General features: G+C 49.1%; 1 protein-coding gene across 1 annotated transcript in view; it reads left to right on the plus strand.

The window, feature by feature from the left end:
* The window catches only part of TMEM173 (transmembrane protein 173), a 125,497-nt gene that overhangs the window by 25,835 nt on the left and 74,276 nt on the right, over positions 1-25,386 (plus strand). The window contains exons 2-3 of the mRNA XM_025205932.1: positions 10,432-10,488; positions 10,783-10,866. Coding sequence (XP_025061717.1) covers positions 10,432-10,488; positions 10,783-10,866 — 141 coding nt within the window. The remainder of the gene's footprint in view (positions 1-10,431; positions 10,489-10,782; positions 10,867-25,386) is intronic.

Here is a 25,386-nt window from a genome sequence, read left to right on the forward strand (position 1 = left end):
CATTCAGGCTTCCATGCAATTAACATAACTTTTCCCTTCTTCCATTAAATTACTCTCTTCCCCATTCTTCCCATCCATCATCCTCCCTCCTGGATCCCAAGTAATCTCAGTACTCTGATGACCTCTCTGTCACTCAACTACAATGATGGTTTTCTTCATTTCCCATCTTAACCATTCACCCTCTGTCCCCTTCTGGCTCTCTAATTCCCAGACATGCAAATCAAACTGCTTCCAGTCTGCAACCCTTCCTCCACATAGAGGCATATCACCAAAAAACATTCACCTCACGACGTAAATGGTAGAAGAGAAGAGACTAACTCATTCTATCTATATGAGCTGTTATAGTTCCCTTGACTAAATAGAACAGCAGTGCCTCATCTGCACAAGCTGTCATGTCTTCTTTTCTTTACACAGTAAATTAAGGTATTACATAGGCCCACTGGAATCCAAATTCCATGCATGCTAACTATACAAGCCCTAGCTACATATACACACTGCGGCTCTGACAGATTTTTCAGCACCAAACACAGTATAAACACCACTAGCAAGTAACTATTTAAAGGAATACCAACCAATTCCTATACACATTACACAAATGAAAATGTCTGTGCCCATCTTACATGCAATGCAGCTGCCTCTTATGGTTTTTTTGGCATATCACAGCATTGCAGATAGGGTTGGATCCAGTCTGGCCATGACAGAAGAGACTCCAGGCTCTTCATAAAAGTCAGCTCTGCCTGGAATCACACCTTCTCTGATAGCCTCTCTGCCCCATTTACTGCCTGCAGTACACTGCAAGAGGCTGGCAGAGCTCTCAACACACATTCACACAGGAGCAGAGAAGGGAAGCAGAAAGCACATCAGCTCCACTCCTTTCTTTTCCCTTCCCAGCATGGTTCTTTTACTTTTCCTCCCTACCTGCAACCTTAGTCATGGAAAGGGAATGAAGAACACCTGGAGCTGCAAAAGGAGCAGATACGAACAATGAAGGTGGGCATAGTTTTGATGGGGTCCAGAGCTGGCAAGAGATTTGGAAGTTGAGCAGAACTGATACAGAAACTGAGAACTGGAATAACAGGACAGTCTGTCCAGTTAAGGGAGGAACAGTCAGCCCTGTTAAGAAAGCACAGTTGTGGGGCATTTGGGTAAGCAAGGAGTGTCCCACTGGGAGCTTTAAAAGGTCTCAGAAGAGAAAACAAGCAAGCATAGCCTGGGTGCACCAGGATAAGTAAGGATAAGTTCTTGAATGGAAGGGAAATGTTGGCCAGGCAGGAGTACTGTGAGAGGAATTTGTGAGTACTGGCCAGTTCCCTCTTTTCCCTTTAGAGTCAGGTCAGGACAAGGGATGACTTAACTATGTGCAAATTTATTATATACAAGATTTAAATAAAAGCAATACCAATTAATATATTTCCAATATACAATAGCGATAGATAGATAGATAGATATTAAATAAAGGCGAGAAGATTATGCACCCTCAGAGTCTTCACACCTGGTACTGGTAAGTGGATAAACTGAACTAGGTAAACAACAGGTTAAAACAAGCAAACAACAGGTAAGTACAGATGAACTACTGGTGAGATTATCAACAAGGATTTCTATAGGGCATCTATGTATATGAATCAAATAACCAACCAATCACAGTGGGGTTAACAAAATGTAAGGTGTTGGTTTACAAAATTTGAGGCACACAGCAACAGTTGTAAAACTGAACTTATTAAGGGCCCCCAAAGTCCTGCCAGGCTCCGGGGAATAGTGTGGAAAAACCAAATACCCCTTTTGGCCTCTCACACCTTCAGACAGCCTCTAAGCATCAGGGGGATGCTCTCCTATGGCTCCTGCCCCTGCTAAATATGGAGTTTGCCCCTCCCTCTTTTCCCCAGCAACTCACAACTCCGGGGCCTTGATGGTCCTTGTCTTTCAGCTGCAGGTGCCACCACATGCGAGGTCCCGGGACCCCTGTATCCTCCTTGGATCGCTGGCTACTGGAGGCCTTGTGCACCATCCCCGTGCACTGTGGGCTCAGCCTTCTGCTAGGGGGTTGGAGGCCCAGGCCGCCTCGTATGGCACCAGGGCTCAGCCCAATCCCAGGCCCTCCATGCAGCATTGCCTGCACCGTGTCTGGGCCCTTGTGGCCCTGTGTACTGCCACGTGCACCGGGGTTTCCCAGCCTCGTGCTGGGGTTGCAGACCATAGCTGTCTTGAGCAACTCCTAGGGTCTTGGCCCACGTGCCATGCTGTGCACCAACTGGAGCTGAGCCCAGAGCCAGCTGTTGCTCCGGTCGGATCGAGAGGCGTCTTCAGGGGCTCTTCAGGGCATCTGCTCCACCCTGCTGGGCAGCTCTCCCAGCTGTTCTTAGCCTTACTCTTCTTTCCATCCCCCATGCATCTGCCACATACTGGGCACACTGCTCCTTTTATTCACTCTGGAAGCTCCACCCCCAGAGTGCTGTTGGACCTGAAAGGTGCAGGCTTCAATCAGGTCCAGACCCCCCCAACCCCTACCACAGGGGGCAGAGTAAGCCCCTCCCAGCAATCATCTGATTGGTGGATATGCTCCACCAACCACAACAAAGATTATCCAAGCCCAGGTGGGCCAGGCTGCATTGGTAAGTCCACCACACTAGCAATAAAGAAAACTGTTTCCTGCAGGTTGGTGTGCTGGGGCAAAAGCAAAAAAGATCTCCCCTTGCTGTACAAGAGAGGACAGGGATTTTGTTTTGTTTGCTTTCTTAAAGACTGAACTTTGCTTTGAAGACCTGGCTGAGGAGCCCAAAAGGGAGCAAGTTCCCCTGCAAAAGCCAGCAGGCTAAGGGGCCTGCTTATACCTGTATAGTACCTACATGGGGGTAAGGTTGATGAGGGCAAGGAAGCAAAATGTTGTGAGGGTGAGAGCTTCTGCAAATCACTTTGCTCAGTACCTCTGGGAGAGCTGGCACCATTAGTTCACATGCACACCCTGGAGAATTCAAAAATCAAAAGGCAAAACAGAATCAAAACAATATAATTTTTTTTCAAAGCTCATAATTTTGGAGCTTAATTCATGATTTGGGCTTGACAAGACTGTGCTTACAGCGGACACCCTTAAGAATTTATATGTGGTCACACTTCCTCATACCCTGGAATTCTTCTGCTTGCACCCTGTCCCATCCATGTTGCATCTCATACACCCCAGATGATCTGTTTTCTAGGGGTCTGCCAAGACCAGGGAACAGCAGAGTTGGTTCTGTATCTAGTTGGGAAAACATGTTCTATTGCAGCTGCTTTTTATCTCCCTTCCAGTGCTAGAGTGATGTAAAAGAGTCATAATACAGCAAAGACTTCAGCCCTAACTGACCAGTAGTGACCAAACTGCTTTTATATTAACACCCTCAAGCCCAAGGAATCAATAATGCTCAAAGCCCCTGCTCACAGCTAGATTCTGCATTATGTCAGTCCTTGGCAATGGCAACCTCAAAATGGCAGTTTCCTACCTTATTATCAGTCTTGCTTGGGAATGTTAATGCAGTAATCCTATTTTAAAAAATATACATTTGTTCACAATTGGATATTGTCTTTCAAACTGGAGGGATGGTCTAAATCCTCAGATCTTTTTATTATGTAAAACACTTTTCTATCTAAATGGAAATTCTCACAAGAAAAAAAATATTGGCTGGCCTTTCTTTCAAAATCCCAGAATGTGTCAACCATATTTTTTTGTCAGTTTTTAACAACCAACCAAAACCTAAAAGATTTTGGGCTTGGGAGTTGGGAGAACAGGGACTAATGAAAAAAATCCACAAAAAATTGATAAACATCATATTTTCATTTGCTTTGAAATGTTTTCACTGCAGATAAAGCCCTGAGCAGCTCCATATTATGCCTTCAATTTTTCATTTAACTTTTCTTGTAAAGATTGAAAGGAGCCATGTGCCCATTCTCCACTGTACTCACCACACAGGTGAGCCTGAGGCCTATTAGATGCAAAGGGTAAGTAGCTGTGTGCCCCAGCCAGGGTGTTTCCAAGCACACAATTCACTTGTTCCTACTTGCATGCTCTAAACCTGGAAGTACACTGCTGAGGACACTCCAGGGTGCCCTTCTGCAGCCACAGTCAAGACCTCTGTCTCTGGCGTGCCTGACTGCCTGCTGGGGCCAAACCCCAGGGTTGACTCATTGGTGTATTTCTAGGTCTGGACAGGAATGGGTGAGCAGGGTAGACTCAGGAACATCCTGGCCAGGGCACACTGCCACTATGGTGGAGGCATGTTGAGTGTGACAAACATGTCAATGTAAAGTGTTGGCTTACCTGAAAAGGTAACAGATAAAAGCAACAAGTGGGAGACTCGTCTTTTAGCCCAGCTACATGAAATCTGTGTTTTGGAAACATAAGGGCATAAATTCTATCTGCAAAAATACAAACTTCCCATCTGCAGCAGCATGGCAGAAAAGTGAGCATAAACCTCCTAGCTCATTCCTGGAGAAGTGTTAGAGACTGCAGAGCTCAGTGTTCAAATGGTTCCAGGCAGGCTTTGACATAAACCAGGAGCCAAGAAATGATTAAACCCAGAGGGCTTTTCACAACAGAAAACATCAGGAACTTTCTAAATGGAAACCCAGGCTGTGCAGAGAACAGTAAGACTCCTGGATAGGCTCTAAATCTCCTGAATCATCTTCTCTTCTGCCCCAAGACCTGAGCCTTCTTCGGAATTCAGGATGATGTGGGTAGTTGCTTGAATGCCCAGCCAAATGCCAGGTAATGCATATGTTGCTCAACCATTCTATCTAGTAAATAAAAGACCTCTAGTTCATTCTCCCAGTCTATCCATCTTTACTGCAGAGATGGGCTCTCATAAATGTCTCTGCTCTAGCCATGGAAGTCCCAAAAAATCTTTCTTGCTACACATCCCAGCCAAGTGGGTACCTATAAATTTCCTATAACTGGCTGAGAAAAGTAGAATGGAGAAAGGCATAGGATATTTACACATATAATTACTTCTGGTTGTGTGAGAAAAACTGAACCCAATCTACAGTGCTATAACAGAACAGCCAGAACGTCTCCCTGACCTCAGAATACACTGGTTAAGAGTGTACGGTTCTGGAGTGGCAACTGGCCCTTGCTGTGCAACACACTGGTCTTCAGTCTCTGAGCAGTTTCTGCCCCAGTAACATTGCTGACTTTCCTGTTTCCTGGCCTCTGCCTTTGGCTTGCTCCTAGATTTTGGCCTCTAGATCCGTGCTTCCCAAACTTTTCTTCAGCATGACCCCATTTATGGCCCCATTTCCTCAGCACAACTCCATTTCCTCGGCATGGCCCCTCACTCCCAACCCACAGCCCCCCATCCCCACGACCCCATCTGCTGATGTTGTAACCTCATTTGGGGTCGTGATCCACAGTTTGGGAACTGCTGCTCTAGATTCTCCTAGCAGATCTGTTTTCTGGCTCCTGACCTGGTTTGGCTTATTCTTTGACCTTGCCCTTGCCCTTTGGATTTTCTTTCAGACTTGGTAAGTCGGTTTCTGATTTCTGGTTCCTGACTTGAGGCCCTTAAGAAGACCCTTACCCCTGCAACTCCCAGCTCTAGCCCAGTCCTACCAACTAGGCTGGCTGGCCTGGTGGATTATGACAAAGATAAAACAGTTTAGCTGACAAACCTGGAGACAGGAGTAGAAATTTTATTATTAAAATCACAGCAAGGGGGCTGAAGTTGGTGGTGATGGACAAGTGAGTATAGGCTTCAGTCCATATGGGTGTAGATACACTGCTTCTCAGCAGAGCTAATGAGTTCAGGCAGAATCTTATGTTAATATAATTATACTCCTTACTCCTTTCTAGGACCTGAGCTAACTTTTTAGAGCTACCTTAGGTATCTCTGTATGGTACTGCATTGTGCCCTGGAAACAGACTCTAAACTTTTGGCTGATGTGACCTGGACAGGTATTCCTTCAAAAGACACCATTGTTCTTGCCTTTCTCAACTGCAGAGACCATCATTAATATGCAGTTAGTAGCTGAGGGCACTGTTTCTATGGCACTTCCCATACAATTGCTATTTCCCCACTTTGGAGCAGAGATGTTGGTTATATATATGTATGATGTATGTGTGTGTTTGTGTGTGTGTGCGTGCATGTGCACGTGCGTGTGTGCATGCGTGCGTGTGTACAAAGAGAGTAAAACAACAATACAACTCTTCCTTCCAGATTCTTCACCCACCTTTTGTCTTGTCTCTTTCAGTGATAAGCCTCTACAAGCCTACAACTGCCCCTCTCTATGTCTATGCAACACTTGGCACAGTGGGGTCCTGATCTCAGTTGGGGCCTGCAGGCATTACTGTCACACAGTTCGATAACTATATAGTTAAATAAATCTGATCATATTAAAATCTCAAGCTTTCTGTTCCAGCTGCGGTATAAGAAAGACAGTCTTAGAGAGAGTCAAGCTTAAAGCTAATCAGTTCCAAGCAATGAGTTCAAAGTTATTTCAGGTCTCATGCTGGGTTTGGAGTCCCCCTGCCAACAGTCATAGTTTCCAATCACAAGCTCCTACTTGTCAATGCTGCTTTCTCCCCATCTCATTGCAAAAGGCTGGCATGAATAACAGGTGAAAGAGACTGATTATACACAGGAAAAAATGAAATGGATGATGCAGAAAGGCTGGTGTTTCAACAGGGCCTAAGTGAATGAGGCACTGAACATCCAGTGACTTTCACTGGGATTTGGAAAACTCACTTCCCTAGGCTACACTGAAAGTTTCAGGCAAATGTGAAATGCGGAAAGTGAACAAACTAGGGACAAATGGAGGCAAACCATTTTTGAAACCCTGTCAGCGATGGTGATCTTAAGTGTGACCTGAAACAGCCAAGGTACAGTGCTGGCTGAAATTAGAGTGTTTTTTTAGCTTGATGATGTCCCCATTTTTAAAATATATGAACACCATAAACTAACCCACGCCCTCTTTTCAGTTCCCTTGGGAAGGTGCCCATGCCATAGCTGACACTCCCTAGCAGCCTTGAGGGTTCTCTGCTTAGGAGCCAGGCCAAGGATGGTGGAGGCTTGAACAGACACTCATTAGGTACCTCAGCTATGGAAGGGCATTTCCCAGTTCCACTGTTCTGGCCTCCCTGACCACAAACATCAAACCTGAAGCAGAGGAATGAGTGGGCACGTTCCTTCAGGAGAAGTTTGAGACAGAGTCCTGACGTATTCAGAATCTCTATTTCTTCATATGGATACAGCTGAATTTGGGTGTTGTTTTGTACAGCATGTTTGTAGCAGGGCAGCAGGGTGCACCTGCTCTTTTAAGGGAGCAAGCAGAGTGAGAGGCTACCTGCAGGTGGAGCGGGGGACTAATGAGAGACTCACCTGACCGAAAGAGAGCTGGGGCCCAGTAAGGGGTTGATGAGTCTAGGCAAAGCCTGAGACCTGGACCAAAGGGACCATGTGCCCAGGGGAGGGCTGAGCCAGGCCAGAGAGTCCACAAGTCCAGAGGAGGGGCTGCATGTGGGACCAGAGGGTCTGAGAGTTTCAATAGACAACATCAATAGGAAAGAATTCCTGTGAGGCTTGTAGTGTGGTGTAGGGGAGGAACAGAGCCACACAATGAGCCTTTAAGGCTTCAGGTACCCAGCAGAGGTACAGGCAGGCAGAAAGGGCCTACTAGCCTGGGGGTGCAGGACTGTGACTGAGGGGACCCAGGAGGGGTCCAGTGATGATTGACACAGCCTCAGGCTCACTCAGAGCCCATAGGCAGCCTCCCTTCCACAACCTTCAATAAGACAAGGCATGGTGGGCGAGTGGTTGAAGCTGGGCTACAGCCAAACCTGAGCCAGGCAGGGTCCACAAGGCCACCCCCCTCCCTCCACTGTTGCATTGCTCCTGACTTGAAAGAGACTGGGATTTGCAATATGCTGCTGGAGCATGCTCTCTTTGGATCAGGGTTGAAGCGTATTGGGAGGCTCAGCATTCAGGACCTAATCCTGCCAGGCACTTTACAGGTGCTTAACTTTCAAACATGTGCTTATCTATAACAACAACAACAATAATAATGGTCATGATAATGATACCATTCATTCATTTTCCTGTGGCACGTAGGAGCCCAAGTCATTGACCATGACTCCACTGTGCTCTACAACAACAGAACCAAACAATAATCCCTGTCTCAAAGCTTTCACCCTAAATATGAGATAACAACATACAAGTGAATGCAGACAGAGGAGGGAAATAAAAAGAAACAAGTTAAGGTTGGCCAGCATGTGGATGACTGGCAGTGGGCTCAGCACATCAGCAGTTGAACCATGATAACATTTTTTGTTGGCATTGGGGTGTCACAGAGAGGAGCAAGGAGGGGACACCATAAAACAAAAGAAGGAAATAAACGGAAAACATTTACCTGCAGCGGGATCAGCAGCAGAGCGGGAGCAAGAAGGGGAACCCGCGTGGCTCGTCAGCCACATCTTTATTCAATTAAGACCAGCTGATGACGTCAGCAACAAACGCCGGCCAGCGAAGATAAAGATGGCGACCAACAGCGAGGAGGAGAGGGGAGAGAGAGAGAGAAGCGTGCGGGAAGTAAACAATCCTGCAGAGAAGCCCAGGGAGCACAGGGCTTCAAAGAGGGAGCCAGAAGAGGCCCCTGAAGAGGAGTGTGCCGACGACAGGGAAGCAGGGACAGAAGAAAATTAGAACAGCCTCTGGAGATGGCAGAGGCATTATAAACAAGGGGAAGAGGAGCAAGCCCGCAGCGACACACAGGATACCAGGTGGGAGCTGGGGAGGAACGACAGGGAGGAGGAAGAGCCGGCCCTGTGGAGAAGACTTTGAGGGGAACAACAGGGAAAATCTGGGTAGAAGGGGGAAGGGGCCCTGAAGTTAGAAGAGGAATAAAAAGCGGTGGGGAATACCCGAGGCAATCAGCTCAGGACAGCCCAGAGAGAGGAGATTGCAGGGAACGACGGTGGAGCCGTGTTTAAAGGAAGGAGCCTCAAGGGCATGAGAGTCCCAGAAATATAGATAGGGGACTACTAGGGATCCCCAAGTGGGCCTACAAGATAATTATCTTTTTCTTTGATAGTTTAGTTTTGATTTTCCCCAAGTGAAGGGGTGGAGAGTGGGAGAAGAAGTATAAGGAAGGGAGGAGCTTGAGGCCTCAGGATAGTAGTGTGGTGGTGGTGGTTTCATTATTTTTCCCCGAAGGAAGGGGTTGGGGAAGTTAAGGAGAGGGCATTAATCACTCAGGATATTCGGGCAGGTGTAAAGAATAGATCCTGACCAGGGATTGTACTGGTATCTTCGACATCACCAAGGAGGAGCAGCATGGTCCATCCAGCCAGAAAGGAGGAGTAGGGACGGGGTGTAGGGGTGGCAGAGCCCCATAAGTGACCATCAAGTAGACCGCACCGGACCGAGTGACCCCGAGGAGGCAGCCCCCACTGGGAATATTCAAAGTCGTGGCAGGCGAGATACGGGCAGTCCGCCTCGGGAGAGAACAGCTACTCGAGCAGCAACCAGAGCAGGCAAGGAGAACATCACCTACCATACAGGGTAAAGCCACTCGAGACCAGGTGTTCAAGTCCCAATGGTCACATGGGGCAAGACAGTTTTAAGCGGGGACTGAAGGAGGACAAGGAAGTGGCTTTACAGATGCATGTGGGGAACATCTCAGAAGCATTAGAGGTGGCAGTAGAGAAAGCACAAAGAGGGCCTGCTTGAAACTCTAACACAGCGGTTCCCAGTCTGTGGAATGGGTACCACCAGCGGTATGCAGACAACCTATCTGTGGTACACATTAACAGGTTTATTATGTTTACTTTATATGACAAAAAATTGCTGGTGGTACTTAGGTTGAACTGAAAAATTTGTTGGTGGTACTTAAGATTGTATCGTTTTAAATTGGTGGTGCATAATCTGTCAGAGTTTGGGAACCACTGCTCTAACCCATCATTGATTGAGTGTAATCTCTCATGCCGCTCACTAGAGAACCGCTCACAGAACCGCTCAGTAATGCATCTTACTTTTATGGGTTTTTTGGACGCTGCCATCCCCTTAGTGGTTGACAGCCTGCTGTTAGGTTAGATGTCTTGGATTTACACGTCTTGTTGGACTGAGCTTGTTATTAGGAGGATGGTTGTACATCCTGCCTTTTCTGGTTTCCTCCTTTAATCTTCCCATCCAGTTTCCCATTTCGGGGCTCCACCTCCCCTATACCCTGCCTTATGCCAACCATAGATGTTAATTTCTGACTGCCACTAGGGCTGGTCATGGTACAGACTTTGTTTTGCCCTTTAAAGTTAGAAAAGTCTAGTTCGGACTGTGTGTCATCTGGATGTAGCCCGTATTGTAACTGGCCTGCAATTTTTTTGCCAGCCCCGGGTTACCTTGCTTCCCAGTGTGCTCTTCTCTCTCTCTGGCTTGCATCCATCATACTCCATGGATCTGTCTCTCTTTCTCTCCTCAGGTTCACTGTTGTCCCAGTCCTGTCCAGCTATGTCTGGGATCCATAGCTCAGTTTCAGGTAAGTAACTAGGCCCTCCTGGGCTTAGCTTATTTTTGTCTCTCCACTCCTGGGGCTGCCACCACCTTCCCTCGGTGGGGCAGTGATCAGCTCTGGGCTGCTCTGGGCCCACTGGTGGACTCACTTCCAGTCCCCGCTGTTCTTGGTCCACCGGGGTTTTTATGCCCCCTTCAGGGGGCTGGCTGGCAAATAGGCACCAGCACACTGCCATAAAGTGGGTTCGTGCCAGTGCTGGAGCTGGCCCCAGCTCTCCCTGGACCCGTTGTAACTTTTTTTCTTCTATCTTTGGCGCAGAGATTTTTTTCGCCGTGGCCCCATTCTCTCCCCATTTCCAGTCTCCAGCAGCATCCTGTTGGCTCCACTCCTCTCCATCTTCAGGTAAGTCTCTCTTTGTGGCATTGTCCCTGCCACATTGAGGTTGGAACAATGACTGGAAATGACAGTTGACATCTCACTATGGAACAAGGGCTGGGTAGAGGCAGAGGATGGAGAAAGTATCTTGAAAGAGAAGATAAGCCATTTATGTCTGATGTGATACAGTAGGTTGAGCTAGTCAAAGGATGTTTATAGAGGTACAACATAGTCAGAGCTAGGAAAGCTATGTTTGTACTGCTATTCAGGGTCAAGGTTAATGCTGTCTTGAAGATTGTATCTGCTGACCTTCTGCCCTGTATTCTCCTAACTTCAATCCTTGGTGGCTGTCCCAGCCAGCCCTGGGAGCTCTGCTGAACTCTCAGGTGGGAAGCCAACCCACCCCTGCTCCCCTCCTTGCCTACCCCATCTTTAAAAGTGTTTCTGACTCACTAGAGTCAGCGCAGAAAATCTGCCAGTAGCAATACCACTGTTTCCTGTTCCTGACTTCCTCTTTACTGCCTGTGAGAACAAAGAGTGAGGTTGCAGCAGGAGAAATAAGTACCACAGACCAATTCTTGGAGGACTTTACTTGAGAAACAAGCAGCACAGTGTAGGCAGCTTTGGTTCAGGCCACATAAACAGGAAAGAGCAGCACACACATTTCAGTGCTGCTATGGGTGACCTTCAGAATAGATCCTATGCAGCAACACAGATTTATGTAAGCAGACGTTTGCAGTGACAGTCAGCTTACATTTCCATAAATGGAAATGGGGAGTGGGGGTAACAATGCATTTGTCAAGGACAGTGACATGGGTGTTGCACCAGTCAAGACATAAGATGGCCATTAGCCTGGGCTAGAACATTATCTGTGAAGATGGACAGGAAAGGCGGTTTCTTATTAGGGCCTTCTTGCATGGTAATTTTGGGTGGCTCCCAGATAGGGTGATCATATGTGCCAGTTTGGCCAGGACAATCCTGGATTTCATAGGCCATCCCAGTGTCCTGGCCCATTAGTGTGAACTGAAGAAAAAGTCCTGGATTAGGACCACCCTAACCATAGGTGCCTGGCCTGGCTCCTGCTGAGCAAGCTGGAGGTGGGTGGTGAGCTGGTCTGAACCTGGCTCCTCTTGCCTGCAGCAAGGATTGACTGGCATGGGGCAGGCCAGGGGAGGGGGCCATGGCTGGGGCTTGGGCACTTGTACAGCATGAGATGTGATGGCGGGGCAGGACAGGACAGCATGGAGGCCCGTAGCCAGGCTCCATCCCCCACGTGCAGAGACTGGACCCAGCTGGGAGTGACTCTGTGCTGTCTCACCTGGCTCCACTCCACCATCAGGGCTTCTGGGAGTGACAGGGTCAGGGCTGTGTGTGTGTACATCTGTGTGGAGAGGGGTGTGCAGAGACACTGTGTGTGCATGTGCATATGCACTCCCCATCCCAGATTTCCTTACCCTGTCCTGGATTTCGCTAAAATGTTTATCCCCTTCTCCACCGGGCTTTAAATTAAGCCCACCAGGGGATGGGGGGACTCCTGCCCCTGCTGGCCTGCTGAGCAACCTTTGCAAAACCAGCAGGCCTAGGCACTTAAGGGAGCCCACCCCTGCCACAACACTGGAATGATCTGTAGACAAGGCAAGGGCCCTGAAAGGGACACTTGCCTGCCTGTACACAAATGCCAGGAGCTTGGGGAATAAACAGGAGGAAATTGTCCTCCTGCTTAACACAAATAATTATGATGTCATAGGAATAACGGAGACCTGGGGGAACTCCACCCATGACTGGGCCACAGGTATAGACGGCTATACCCTGTACAGGAGAGATCGAGTGGACAAAATGGGGGGGTGGTATATCTCTCTATGTCAAGGAAAGCTATGCGTCCCTGCAAGTTGACATTGGTGCCCAGGGTGGATGACTGGAGACCCTCTGGGTGAAAATCCGTGGGGAACATGGCACAGGGGACACAATGGTGGGAGTCTACTACAGGCCTCCTACCCAGGATCAAGAGCTTGACCAGGAGTTTGCCAGGGAATTGGCTGAAGCTGCACACTCCTGGTGCATGGTTGTCATGGGAGACTTCAGCCACCCAGACATCTCATGAGAAAAGCACTCAGCCAAATCCAAATGGTTGCAGAGCTTTCTCACGTGCATGGACGAGCTCTTATCTGACACAAGAAGTCTATGGGCTAACAAGAGGTAAAGCGCTGCTCGACCTGGTACTGGCAACAGGGGACAACCTAATCAGTGGCCTAATGATTGAAGGGAAGCTGGGTGACAGTGACCACGAGATGATCACCTTCACCATCTGCCATAAAGCTGGCAAGTCAGCCAGCAATACAGAAGGCCTCAACTTCAGGAAAGCTGACTTTGACAAGCTCAAGACATCTTCAAACAAACCTTTAATGTAGGTCGCTACTTCACCCCATCCCTTTAGCTGGGGCATGTCTACATCTTTAACCCAGGATTTTGGAAGACTTAGGTTAAGGGTGACACTTTTTAATTGGGTTTTTGGCCACATTAAGGTGGTTTCCTGGTCATGGACATATAGGGTAGCTGATGCCCCTTGGAAATGTTGAGCTTCTGCACAACAGCTGGTGCAGGAGGTCCAAAATTTGCTGTTAGGATGACATAAGTGGCCAGGACCTTCCCAGCAAACTCGTTGGGCTAGGGTAATATAGGGATTTGCTGGTAGGGGTGTTACACAAACCATGTTGTGGGGACTATTAGGCAACCCTCTCCATAAAGTTCCCAAGCCTATTAGAATGCCATTTACGTGTATACCGGGGATTGGGCCAAATACTTGGGACCTTCGGGGGTTACAATTTCCCAAATGGGATAATGTAAGTTCCAGTCCCACATGCACCCACCTCCTAGTCCTGTTGTTAAGAGATGGGCAGTGGACCATGTGCCATTTGCTACCCCATGTACAACGAAAAAGCATTTTGTCTTGCTACACCCCTCCCAGCATGTGCTCCATGTGTCTTGGTAAAGTAACCGTTGAGCTACCGTTGAGGGTAGCACATGGTGCTCTAAGCCAGCAGGCCATTCTTTGTGTCTGAGATCACTCATTACCTGGGAAAAATGAAGGTTAAGTGAAAGCTGCACTTGGGCACAAGCAGTGCTCCAGGTTTGATTAGCATTGGCTTGGAAGGCTGCATGCATCAAAAGGTGACTTATTTGTGCTGTTTTTCGGCCAGTGGTTGCCACTAACTCATCAGTGTATTCTAAGGCCATGTTATTAATCATACCTCCCTTAGTGAGAAAACCTATGGCTTGCCGTATATCCATGATTCCTTCGGTGTTTTTCTGGGATTTATCTATGTTCCAAACTCCCATGGCTGAATTGAGCCCATTCCACACATGGTCTAGGGTATCCCTCTTTTTCTGGGCAATTGGAGGCTGGGCTGCGGGTTGGAAAACAGTTGGCCGGCCCAGCGCAGCATATTTTCTGCCAACTGAGTGCCAGCAGAGCAGTTAGGAAATGCTGTTCTGATAAACCATTGTTTGGGGTTAAATGTGATACAGGCATTGAACAAGGAGGCATTAAGGAGGACTGGAGCCCTGGTTTGGGACCTCCACCAGGGAGTGATGTTAGATAAGCGAGGTAGCGGATACACCTGTGGTGGCTCCTTTTGGATTAACAAGGTACATCCCTGCTTAATTCAAAAAACAGCTAGGGGTTCTCCTGTTCGGGTGTTTAACCATCTTCCTTCTACCCTTTGGGATTGGTAAATCTCCCAATCAGGTTGGTTGAAGGAGTGCATTCGCTTGGATGTGTCCCCATCTGTATACTTAAATGCACAATGCCCAGGTACGACTATGGCTTTGGTATCTTGCAGAAATGATTCTGGCATGGTGCCCCCCATGGGCTTGGCCAGGTGTTCTGGGTTGACCAGGGCTGTGCCCTGCAGATTTTCCCAGACTGATTGGCAATATGCAGCTATTGTGTATTCAATTCCCTGAGCGAGCCCCACTTCATCCATATGGTGAAACCACAAAATACCCAGAACTTGGGACGTGTTGGCCTCCCATTCCGTGGACCACCACTTGACAGCATAAGAGCCATTTTTAAACCACCACAGTACCTTGCTGTACCTGGAGGACCAGTGTATTTGGTGAGCTGTACACCATTGTGCTAAAGTGTTATCTGGCAGGGGAGCCGCTGGAGCTATCGTCTCCCATGGAGGTGGGGTTGGAGGTTTTGGTCACCTCCTTGGGCTCTGGGTGGTTGTAGAATTTCGAGCTGCAGGTGGGGTTGCAGCAGTGGTCATGTCGGGACCCAGGGTGGGCAGCACACCTGCAGGCAGAATATAACAGCACCAGGGCCATTGGAAGAAACCACAACAATCTCCCCCTGTTCCACACTCGTTTTTCCTGATCCTGGCATATGGGAGGAAACTGAGCAACCACCCTGTCCCACAGTAACATTGACAGATTCCTCCTTGCCAGTCCACAATCCACCGTCGGTGACTGAAAGGCCAGTTTTGCACTTCTTCGATTGTGGCTGGGCATTCCCAGCATCCCAGTATGTCTGAGGCTTTGGCAGTGGGTGCGATCTGGGGCACGGGAGCACGTGAATGCCCCACAGTAATCAAACAGTAGCAAACGACCAGCAGTCCTGTCATAATGGCATTCCACCCCTTCATTGTTAGGTGAGGGTGGTGGCGTCCCTCTGGAGTAGGGTGATGATTCCAGGCCACCTCAGGGCCGCTTTGGCTATGCCCGCAGATGGACCCAATCTGCAGGAACAAGAAAAAATGGAGTCTGTCTCTCGTTAGATGAATCCAACCTTGACACCCACCATGAGTTATGTATGTCCCTTGCCATTAGCACCCCTTCCCATTTGTCCCCCTGTGGATGCTTAACTACTACCTGGTCCCCCGCCTGGAGTTTCCCCCAACCACCCCTTGGCTGTTCCACTGCTGGCTCACGGGGTTCTCCCTGACCGAAGGCTTGCTGCATGGGGCTTCCTCCGGGGAGGGGCCGATTGTTGGCCCAGTTGACTGAGCGACTCAGGTGCAAGTCCCAGTTCTTGAGGGCCGGGCCAGTGGCCGTTGGCAGGTTGCACTTTAGGATACCATTCTACTAGCCCATTAGATTGCGGGTGATAGGGAATGTGATAGGTCCACAGCACATGATGCCTTGCGGCCCATTCATAGACAAGATGATTACGAAAAAGCAAACCATTGTCACTTTGCAGCTCGACGGGAGGTGGGTAGATGGCTAGCAGTTCTCCTAGTGCTGCACAGGTGTCCTGCACAGTGGCCTTGGAGGAGGCCTGGGCGAATATCATTCTGGTGACCATTTCTACAGCTACAAACACATACTGTCACTTTCTGGGAGTGCGGGGAAGTGGGCCTATAAAGTCACATTGCCAAGCTTGCCATATTACCTTTCCATCGTGCAGCAACAAAGGGGTAGTTGAGGCAGGTGTTATTCGAGCTTTGACCTCCTGGCAGGTGATGCAGGAGTTGACTTCTCTTCTAATTCCTGTGCTTCCCTTTTAGTTAGGTGAATGCCCCAGGTGGTTGCTAGGTGGGCAGTACCATTGCGGCCAGGGTGCCCATGCTGCTGATACAGTCATTCTGTGGCTAGCACTCCAGGGGTCTGCCGGAGGGAGGGGCTGGGCAGCTTCTCTGGGGGTGACTGAGCCTCTGCTTCAGCAACAAGGGCTTCTGTGTTGCCTCTGGCTAGCACATCCACTTGCCTGTTCCACTTTGCCTCAGGCACCTCAGCCTTTCTGCTCCCATGCGCTGCACTGACATGACGTATGTATAAGGGAAGGCCTCCCTGTGCTATTTCCCACAAAGTTTCCCACTTTTCATGGCTCCAGATGTCTCTTCCCCGCCTTTTGAAGTTTTCCCTCTTCCACAGGAGTAGCCACTTGCCACTCCACTACCATTCATGAATTGCAGTAAATATAAATGGGCCTTGTAGGGTGGCCTGGTCCCTCTACCAGTTCATATTCAGCCACATTGACTACAGCAGCTAGCTCAGCATATTGTGCACTCTGACCATCTCCCCCCCAGGGTGAGTTGCTTACCATCTCGGATTCGTATGGCAGCCCCCCTCCAGGTACGACCTTTGGCTGAGCTGTCGGTAAACCAGACCTCTATGTCCTCTGACGTTTCCATGTCGAGTGAAAAGGGCGGTGCTTCCTTGATGGGAGATGGCTCGTCCGGGCTGGCTGTGTCTGGGTATACGTTAATTGTGCTCTCTGTGACCTTTTCTACTAATGCTGGATGTCCCTTTGGGGTCACCTGCTGAGCTTGACTTAAGATATAATAGACCCATTTTTGCACTGTGGTTTCTTGGGCTTGCCCCCCCTGGCAGGAGGTGTCTATCGGACAATGCCATTCCTAGGATGGGCACCAGAGTGGTTATGACAGTGGGAAGGTCCCCTCTCAGGGCCTCTGTGGCTGCTAAAGCTCCGGCTGCTGCACACAGCATTTGTTCTAGCAGTGTGTATCAGGCTTCAACCCCTTTTCAGCTTTGGCTCCAGAACCCAAGGGGTTTTCCCTCTGCCTCAGGTGTGTCCCTTTGCCACAAGTTCCAATGGGGTCCCCCTTCGGACATGTTTACATGGAGCCAGAGCTCCCCTTCTGGGCGCCATGCTGCTAGGGAGGCGTGGGTGATCACTGCCTCCTTGAGGGCCCACATAGCGTATTGGTGCTCGGGACCCCATTCCCACTGTGTTTTTTTCTTGCATAGATTATACAGAGGCCGGGCCAACACACTAAACTCAGGGATATGCAGGCGCCAGAAGTTAAGCACACCCAGCTGGGCTTGTAGCTCTTTTACATTGTTGGGGGCAGGGGTATCTACCAGGCTCTGCAGCTCTTTGGCCAGTATGGTGGGTCCACCTTGCTGCCATTGGATTCCCAGGAATTCACACCAGGGCCCGACTTCTTCGATCTTTTTGCTGGACAGCGTGAACCCAAATGCTTGCACCTTTTCCTTTAGGGACTCAAAAGCAGAAATGGTTAATTCCCGGCCTTGGCCTCCCACCATGACATCATTGACGTATTGCCAGACATGTACCTCTGGATGACTCGATTGGACTTTATGGATTACTGCAGCTAACACTCCATGGGCCAGGGTGGGTCTGTGCACCCAGCCCTGGGGTAGGACTGTGTAGGTGTACTGCTGTCCCAGCCATGTGAAGGCAAACAAAGGCCAGTGATTTTCATGGATGGGGCTAGCAAAGAACATGTCTTTAATGTCTACAGATCCCATCCACTGGGGGCCATAGCACCTAATGCTTTCTGTCAGTGCAGGCATGGATGGGACCATGGCCGTCAGATGGTCCGTGTTGGCATTCAAAGCCCTAAAATCAACAGTCAATCGCAAATCCCCACTTGGTTTATATACCGGCCACACCGGGTTGTAGTACGGGGAATGAGTTCGAATGATGGTTCCATCCTCCAGCTGCCGGTTGATAATATCTTGAATGGGTTGTGTTGCTTCGGGAGGTGTGCGGTATTGAGGTCGGAGTACCCCCTTCATGGCCAGCAGGGTGAGTAGGGTCATGGAATATCGGGCTACTGCCATCATCACGTCCTTCTGCTCACCTTCCTGAACCGTGGCACATCCAAACTGCCAGGTTTCCTGCTTAGGGATAAACAGCTGCCCCTGCAACATGTTTAGTCCCAGTAGGTTTGGCCCCCCCCAGAGCATGACAGTGGCTGCTGTTACTATGGAGCCATTAGGCAAAGGTGAAAGTGGGCTGGACCAAATGTCCTGGTCATCTGGTACCTCCAACTCCTACTATCTGGTAGGGAGTTCCCCGTGCCCCTTTCCATTCTGCACAGTCCAAAACATATAGTTGGGCACCAGTGTCTAGTAGCATATTAATTTACTTTTTCCTTCCATTTAGACAAATCTTTATAAGTACTTGAATTAAAGGGCCAATATTATTCTGTGTTACTGGTCCCCAATCCTCTACTGTCCCCACGATGGCGCCTTGCTCGGGGGGTTGGGTCGGCTGGGTCTCCTACTGCTGAAGGTCAGGGGGTGCTGAGGGCTCTATCTTCTTCCCTTTCCCATCCTCACAGTGTTTGGCCCATAACCCTTGCAGGACTGGGGTGGGCAGCCTGTCAATTTGCTCTTTATTGAACCCTGCTGCCAGTAACTTCCTCCACATCTGTGCCCACAGGAGTTTAGATTTTCCATTCCCCACTTTCCCAGAGTTGCGGGGCCCTGCTGGGTCATCTTTCTCGGGGGTCACTGCCATGGCCTTGGCAGTTTTTATTAGTTTGGGAAGCCCCGGCTTCTGCAAGATGGGCAGAAGCTGTACCAACCGCCAGATCGCATTTCTTACCAGGTGAGTTACTAACTCTTGTTGTAATGCCAGCAGAGCTGAAGTACATTCCGTCGGTGCTCACCGGCAGAACTTCCTCCACATGGCTTCTGTTGCTAGTTCTTCATCTAGCGTGTGCCTCCAGTTCCCTGCTCGAATGATTTCAATTAACACTAGTTGATACAGTGGATAGATTCCTCTAAGTTAGCCCATGCCCATGGGGTAGGGTTAAGCTCTTCTTCCATGTTACCGTAACCCACGGCAACCGCCTGCATTGCAGCAGAAAACAGAGTAATGTTTTGGTCCTGCCCGACCCACTGACCCAACTGGATTTCAGGGCAGAGAACCAATTGTGCTGCCTCGGTGCAACTCATAGATACTGCCAAGGCCCCTTCACCATACATTCAAACTAACCAGTCTATTATTGGCTCCCCCGGTTTGGCCTTATGTTGTTTTTGTAATTCTTGGATTCCTGTGTGAGTAAAGGAACATGTCTCTGTCTGGAGATTGCCCCCTTGTGGCCCTGCACGGGTCACCGCTACTGGGAAGGTTTGGGCTAACTTTCCTCCTAAATTTTCTTGGGCCAGTGGGGCATCAGGAGGTGGGATCTCGCAGGCTTCTTCTGTAAGCCTCACATACTTATAATCTCCTGGCTTAGTTACTGCAATTTCACCATACAGATCCTTGGTTTCTGGGTCATCCCACAGCCCAGTTTTTGGAATTCTGCCATAAAGACACTGCCGGACCTTTTCAGGGGAAGGTTCGACTGATCGTGCCACTTGCACCTTCCGCTCAAGGGAGGTGATAGCCCGTGTGACTAGTATCTTTCCCTCCCTACGCTCTAGTATCTCTAGTCGGTCTTGAGCTGCTTTGGCTGCCGCACATGCCACGCTACTAGAATCCTTTTCTTCCCTTAACTCCCCCTCAAGCTAGGTCACTTGGTCTTTTAAGGATTGGTTCTCTTGACGGAGCTGAGTGCCTTCCTCTGCTCCTAGTCTTAGGCAGGTTGCCCCTCTGACAGGGAACGCAGCCCACTGACAGGGTACTGTGGTGGGATTGCTCCAGGCAGATCTTACCGTCTCTTTATCCCACCCCGGATTCTTAATACCCGTAACCTCCTCTATTAAAGCAATCAGAGGGGTCCACCCCTCTGCCCGCTCTGCACCATTCTTCCCCTCTGAACTCTCCATATTTGATCCTGTTCATGATGCCAATTTTGTCACAGGCCAGCTGGGCTGTTTGATTCAGTTTCAATCGAGGAGGCAAAGTTAGGAGTAAAGTAAAGGCAAATTTATTATAGCTTACACACGCACAACAGTTAACAGAAAGATAAATGCACTAAGCAGATAATGCAGTATTAAAGAGCTAATAGTAAATAATAATAACAGGTAATAACAACAGATAGATCAATTCTGTCGCAGGCCAACTGGGCACTGCGAAGGTATTAGCCACTGGGCTGTTCAAAACAACAGATAGATAGACATGGGTTGGCAACTTATCGATAGTCCCTCGATGACAGGTATGCGTCAAGTGATTCCAGTGAAGTCAGGTGTCCCCGATCGATGCTGTCAGAGGGGTTACCGGGGAAGTTCCCTTGATCAGGATCCGATCCTCACTCACACCAGAAGTCCGGGGTCCGGGTGTGGAACAGCAGTGACCGTTCTGTTCCCTCCTTCCTGCTGGTAACCTGCTGCGTGCGCTTTTTACACCTAGTCTTATGTTAATCTGTTGGCTCACAATGTTACCGTATAGCAGCTACCCTATGGGATTGAAAGGTGTTAAAAATTATCATAAAAGGTTACTACCTAAACTCGGGTTTATCCAATAAGCAAATTATAATGCAGCACCTTTAGGTTTGAAATTGACATTGCTTCGCCTAAGCTCCAACCCGTTTTAGGTTTCATTTGAATATGCTTTCTTGGGACATGCTTTCCTGGAATGTGTTGGGTGTGCCAGGTAGTTAGATCCAGTTTTATCATCAAGGCTGAACCCTGAGCAAAAAAAGTTAGGTCTCCTAATCTTACAGCTACAGCTTTGCCTATGAGGCCCAGTCAGTTCCATGAACAGTTAATTTATCATTTTGGTTAAACTTATGACAGACAAATTACATTTACAGTTTACAAATGTACAAGCTTATATTAACTAATATTACCTGTTTAGGCAAAATACCAAATGCCTCCAAGAAGCACATATTTATTGCTTATTAATCCCTCTGGTTCTGGTTCTGGATGTTACACCAAAAGCATACAGAAAAGTCTCCTAGCTAAAAAGGAGGTGTACACCCAATGGAAGGGAGGGGCTATCACCAGGGAGGACTATACATTGGTTGTTCGGGGCTGCAGGGGTGCGGTCAGGAAGGCCAAGGTGGAGATGGAACTGGGACTAGCTACCCAGATCAAGGACAACAAGAAACCCTTCTTTAAATACAGAGGGGGTAAAAAGAAGGTAACAGGTAATGTGGGGCCTCTGCAAGGCACACTAGCAAATCTGGTCATCGCTCCAGATGACAAAGCTAACCTATTTAACAATTTCTTTGCCTCCATTTTTCTGAGCAGGGACAGAGTCACCCCGCCAACTGGGACCACCGTAGGCCCCAGGGGAGGCGCACCCAGGCCTAGGGTCAATGAGGATCTAGTCAGGGAACTTCTGGAAAGATTGGATGTATTTAAATCAGCTGGTCCTGACGATCTCCACCCCAGAGTGCTGAGGGAATTAGCAGAGGTCATTGAGGGACCCCTGGCATGGCTTTATGAGCGCTCATGATGCTCTGGTGTGGTGCCAGAGGACTGGAAAAGGGCCAATGTGGTTCCCATTTTCAAAAAAGGGAGGAAGGAGGACCCAGGAAACTATAGGCCAATTAGTCTTACCTCGACCCTGGGTAAGCTTTTTGAGAAAATTATCCTGACACATGTCCGCGAGGGGCCAGCAGGGGAGGTTATGCTTAGGGGCAACCAACATGGGTTCATTAGAGGCAGGTCCTGTCAAACCAACCTGGTGGCTTTCTATGACCAGGTCACAAAATCCTTAGATGCAGGTATAGCAGTGGACGTAGTCTTTCTGGACTTAAGGAAGGCCTTCAACACTGTCTCTCACCCCATTCTCATTAAAAAACTAGGGGACTGTGGCGTTGACATCTACACAGTCAATTGGGTCACTAACTGGCTGGAGTGTCGCACCCAGAGAGTAGTGGTGGATGGGTTTTATTCAAACTGGAGGGATGTGGGCAGTGGGATTCCGTAGGGCTCGGTCCTCGGGCCTGCACTGTTCAACATCTTCATCAGCGACTTGGACTAGGGGATGAAAAGCACCCTGTTCAAATTCGCAGATGACACTAAGATGTAGGGGGAAGTGGGCATGCTACAAGGGAGGAATAGGCTGCAATTGGACATAGACAGGTTACAGGGGTGAGTGGAAGAGAACAGGATGGGTTTCAACACTGACAAGTGCAAGGTACTGCACCTGGGGAGGAAGAACCAGCAGCATACCTATAGGCTGGGGAACTCCCTTCTCGTCAGTGCAGAGGCAGAAAAGGATCTTTATTGATCATTATTGATGCCAAAATGAACATGGGTCAACAGTGTGGCGACGCGGTCAGGAAGGCCAACCACACCTTGTCATGCATCCAAAGATGCATCTCAAGCAGGTCCAAGGAGGTGATCCTCCCCCTCTATGTGACACTGGTCAGGCCACAGTTCGAGTACTGCATCCAGTTCTGGGCACTGCACTTCAGGAGGGATGTGGACAATATGGAGAGGGTCCAGAGGAGGGCCACCCGCATGATCGGGGCAGCAGGGCATGCCCTAGGAGGAGAGGCTAAGAGATCGGAACCTGTTCAGCCTCCACAAGAGAAGGCTGAGGAGGGATCTAGTGGCCGTTTACAAACTAGTCAGAGGGGACCAGCAGGCATTGGGGAGTCCCTGTTCCCCCAAGCACTGCCAGGAGTGACTAGAAATAACGGTCACAAGCTGGCAGAGGGTAGATTCAGACTAGACATCAGGAGGCGCTACTTCACTGTCAGGGCGACTAGGGTCTGGAACCAACTTCCAAATGAAGTGGTGCTGGTTCCTACCCCAGGGGTCTTTAAGTGGAGGTTAGACGAACACCTTGCTGGGGTCGTTTGACCCCAGTACTCTTTCCTGCCATGGCAGGGGGTTGGACTTGATGATCTACTCAGGTCCCTTCTGACCCTAGAAACGATGAAACTATGAAACTATCAAACATCTCAGAGGAAAGGCAGCAAAATGGCACAGCAGCCTCCTTGGCTGTGCAGGGAACTAGTGGACCTCCTGCATCTAAAAGGAAAGACCTACAAAGGATGGAGGACTGGATCTACCTCCAAGGAGGAATATTCTGCACTGGTCCGGACCTGCAGGGAACAAACCAGGAAAGCCAAGGCTGCGACTGAACTCCAACTAGCTATAAGTATCAAGGAAAATAAGAAGTCCTTTTTTAGATACGTGGGGAGCCGGAGGAAAAGCAAGGGTAACATTGGACCCCTGCTAAACCAGATGGGACAACTGACAACCGACACCCAAGAAAAAGCCAACTTGCTAAATGGGTATTTTGCTTCAGTTTTTCACCAGTCCCAAGGGACGCCCCTGCCCATTACAGGACGGGAAGGCCTGGGTGAGGGAGATTCCTTACCCTCCATCAATGCTGACCTTGTGAAGGAACACCTTGAGAGGCTGGATACCTTCAAGTCATCTGGCCCTGACAGTTTACACCCCAGAGTATTCAAGGAGCTGGCTAGCATCATAGCTCAGCCCCTGGCACAGATCTTTGAGAACTCCTGGTGCCCTGGTGAAGTGCCCGAAGATTGGAAGAAGGCCAATGTGGTGCCTATCTTCAATAAAGAGAGGAAAGTGACTGACTATGCTTATTAATTGCTTATTAATCCCTCTCCCTCTGGTTCTGGATGTTACACCAAAAGCATACAGAAACATCTCCTAGCTAAAAAGGAGTTGTACACCCAATGGAAGGGAGGGGATATCACCAGGGAGGACTATATCTCAGTTGCTCAGGGCTGCAGGGGGGCGGTCAGGAAGGCCAAGGTGGAGATGGAACTGGGACTAGCTACCCGGATCAAGGACAAGAAGTCCTTGGGCAAACTACAGGCCCATCAGCCTGACCTCTATCCTGGGGGAGGTATTAGAAAAGACTATCAAAGAGACCATTCTTGACAGGCTGGCCGATGGCAACATCCTGAGGGATAGCCAGCACGGGTTTGTTGCAGGTAGGTCTTGCTTCACCAATCTTATTTCCTTTTATGACCAGGTGATCTATCACCTGGACAAGGGAGAGGATATTGATGTTGTATATCTTGACTTCAAAAAAGACTTCAATCCGGTATGCTATGATCACCTCTTGGAAAAACTGGCCAACTGCGGCCTCAGGACCACCACAATCCGCTGGCTGGGGAATTGGCTCTGTGGTTGGACCCAGAGGGTGGTGGTTGACGGAAGTCAATCGTTGTGATGCCCTGTGACCAGTGGGGTTCCTCAAGGCTCTTTTCTTGGACCTATATGGTTCAACATCTTCATTAATGATGTGGATATTGGAGTCAGAAGCAGACTGGCCAACTTCGCCGATGATACCAAACTTTGGGGTAAAGCATCCACACCTGAGGACAGGAGGGCGATCCAGGCTGACCTTGACAGGTTCAGGAAATGGGCGGATGAGAACCTGATGGTGTTTAACACCGAAAAAGGCAAGGTTTTCCACCTTGGGAGGAAAAACCTGCAGCATGCTTATAGGCTCAGCAGTGCTACATCGGTTAGTACTACGGATGAAAGGGACTTGGGGGTCATGACTAACCACAAGATGAACGTGAGCCTTCAATGTGATACTGCAGTTTGTACAGCGAGCAAAACGCTGGCTTGCATCCATAGATGCTTCTTAATCAAATCCCAGGATGTCATTCTCCCATTGTACTCGGCCTTGGTGAGGAGTACTGCATCTAGTTTTGGGCCCCAGAATTCACAAAGGATGTGGAGAAGCTTGAGAGAGTCCAGAGAAGAGCCACGTGCATGATCAGAGGTCAGGAAGACAGACCTTAAGATGACAGGCTGAGAGCTATAGGACTGTTTAGCCTGGAAAAGCACAGGCTCAGGGGAGATCTGATGGCCATCTATAAGGTTAGGAGGGGTGTTCACCAGTATCTGAGGGAATGTTTGTTCACCAGAGCGCCCCAAGGGATGACAAGGTTGAATGGTTATAAACTCCTGCAAGACCATTTCAGGCTGGACATA

This window comes from Alligator sinensis, unplaced genomic scaffold, assembly GCF_000455745.1.
Source record: "Alligator sinensis unplaced genomic scaffold, ASM45574v1 scaffold156_1, whole genome shotgun sequence".
NCBI lineage: Eukaryota > Metazoa > Chordata > Crocodylia > Alligatoridae > Alligator > Alligator sinensis.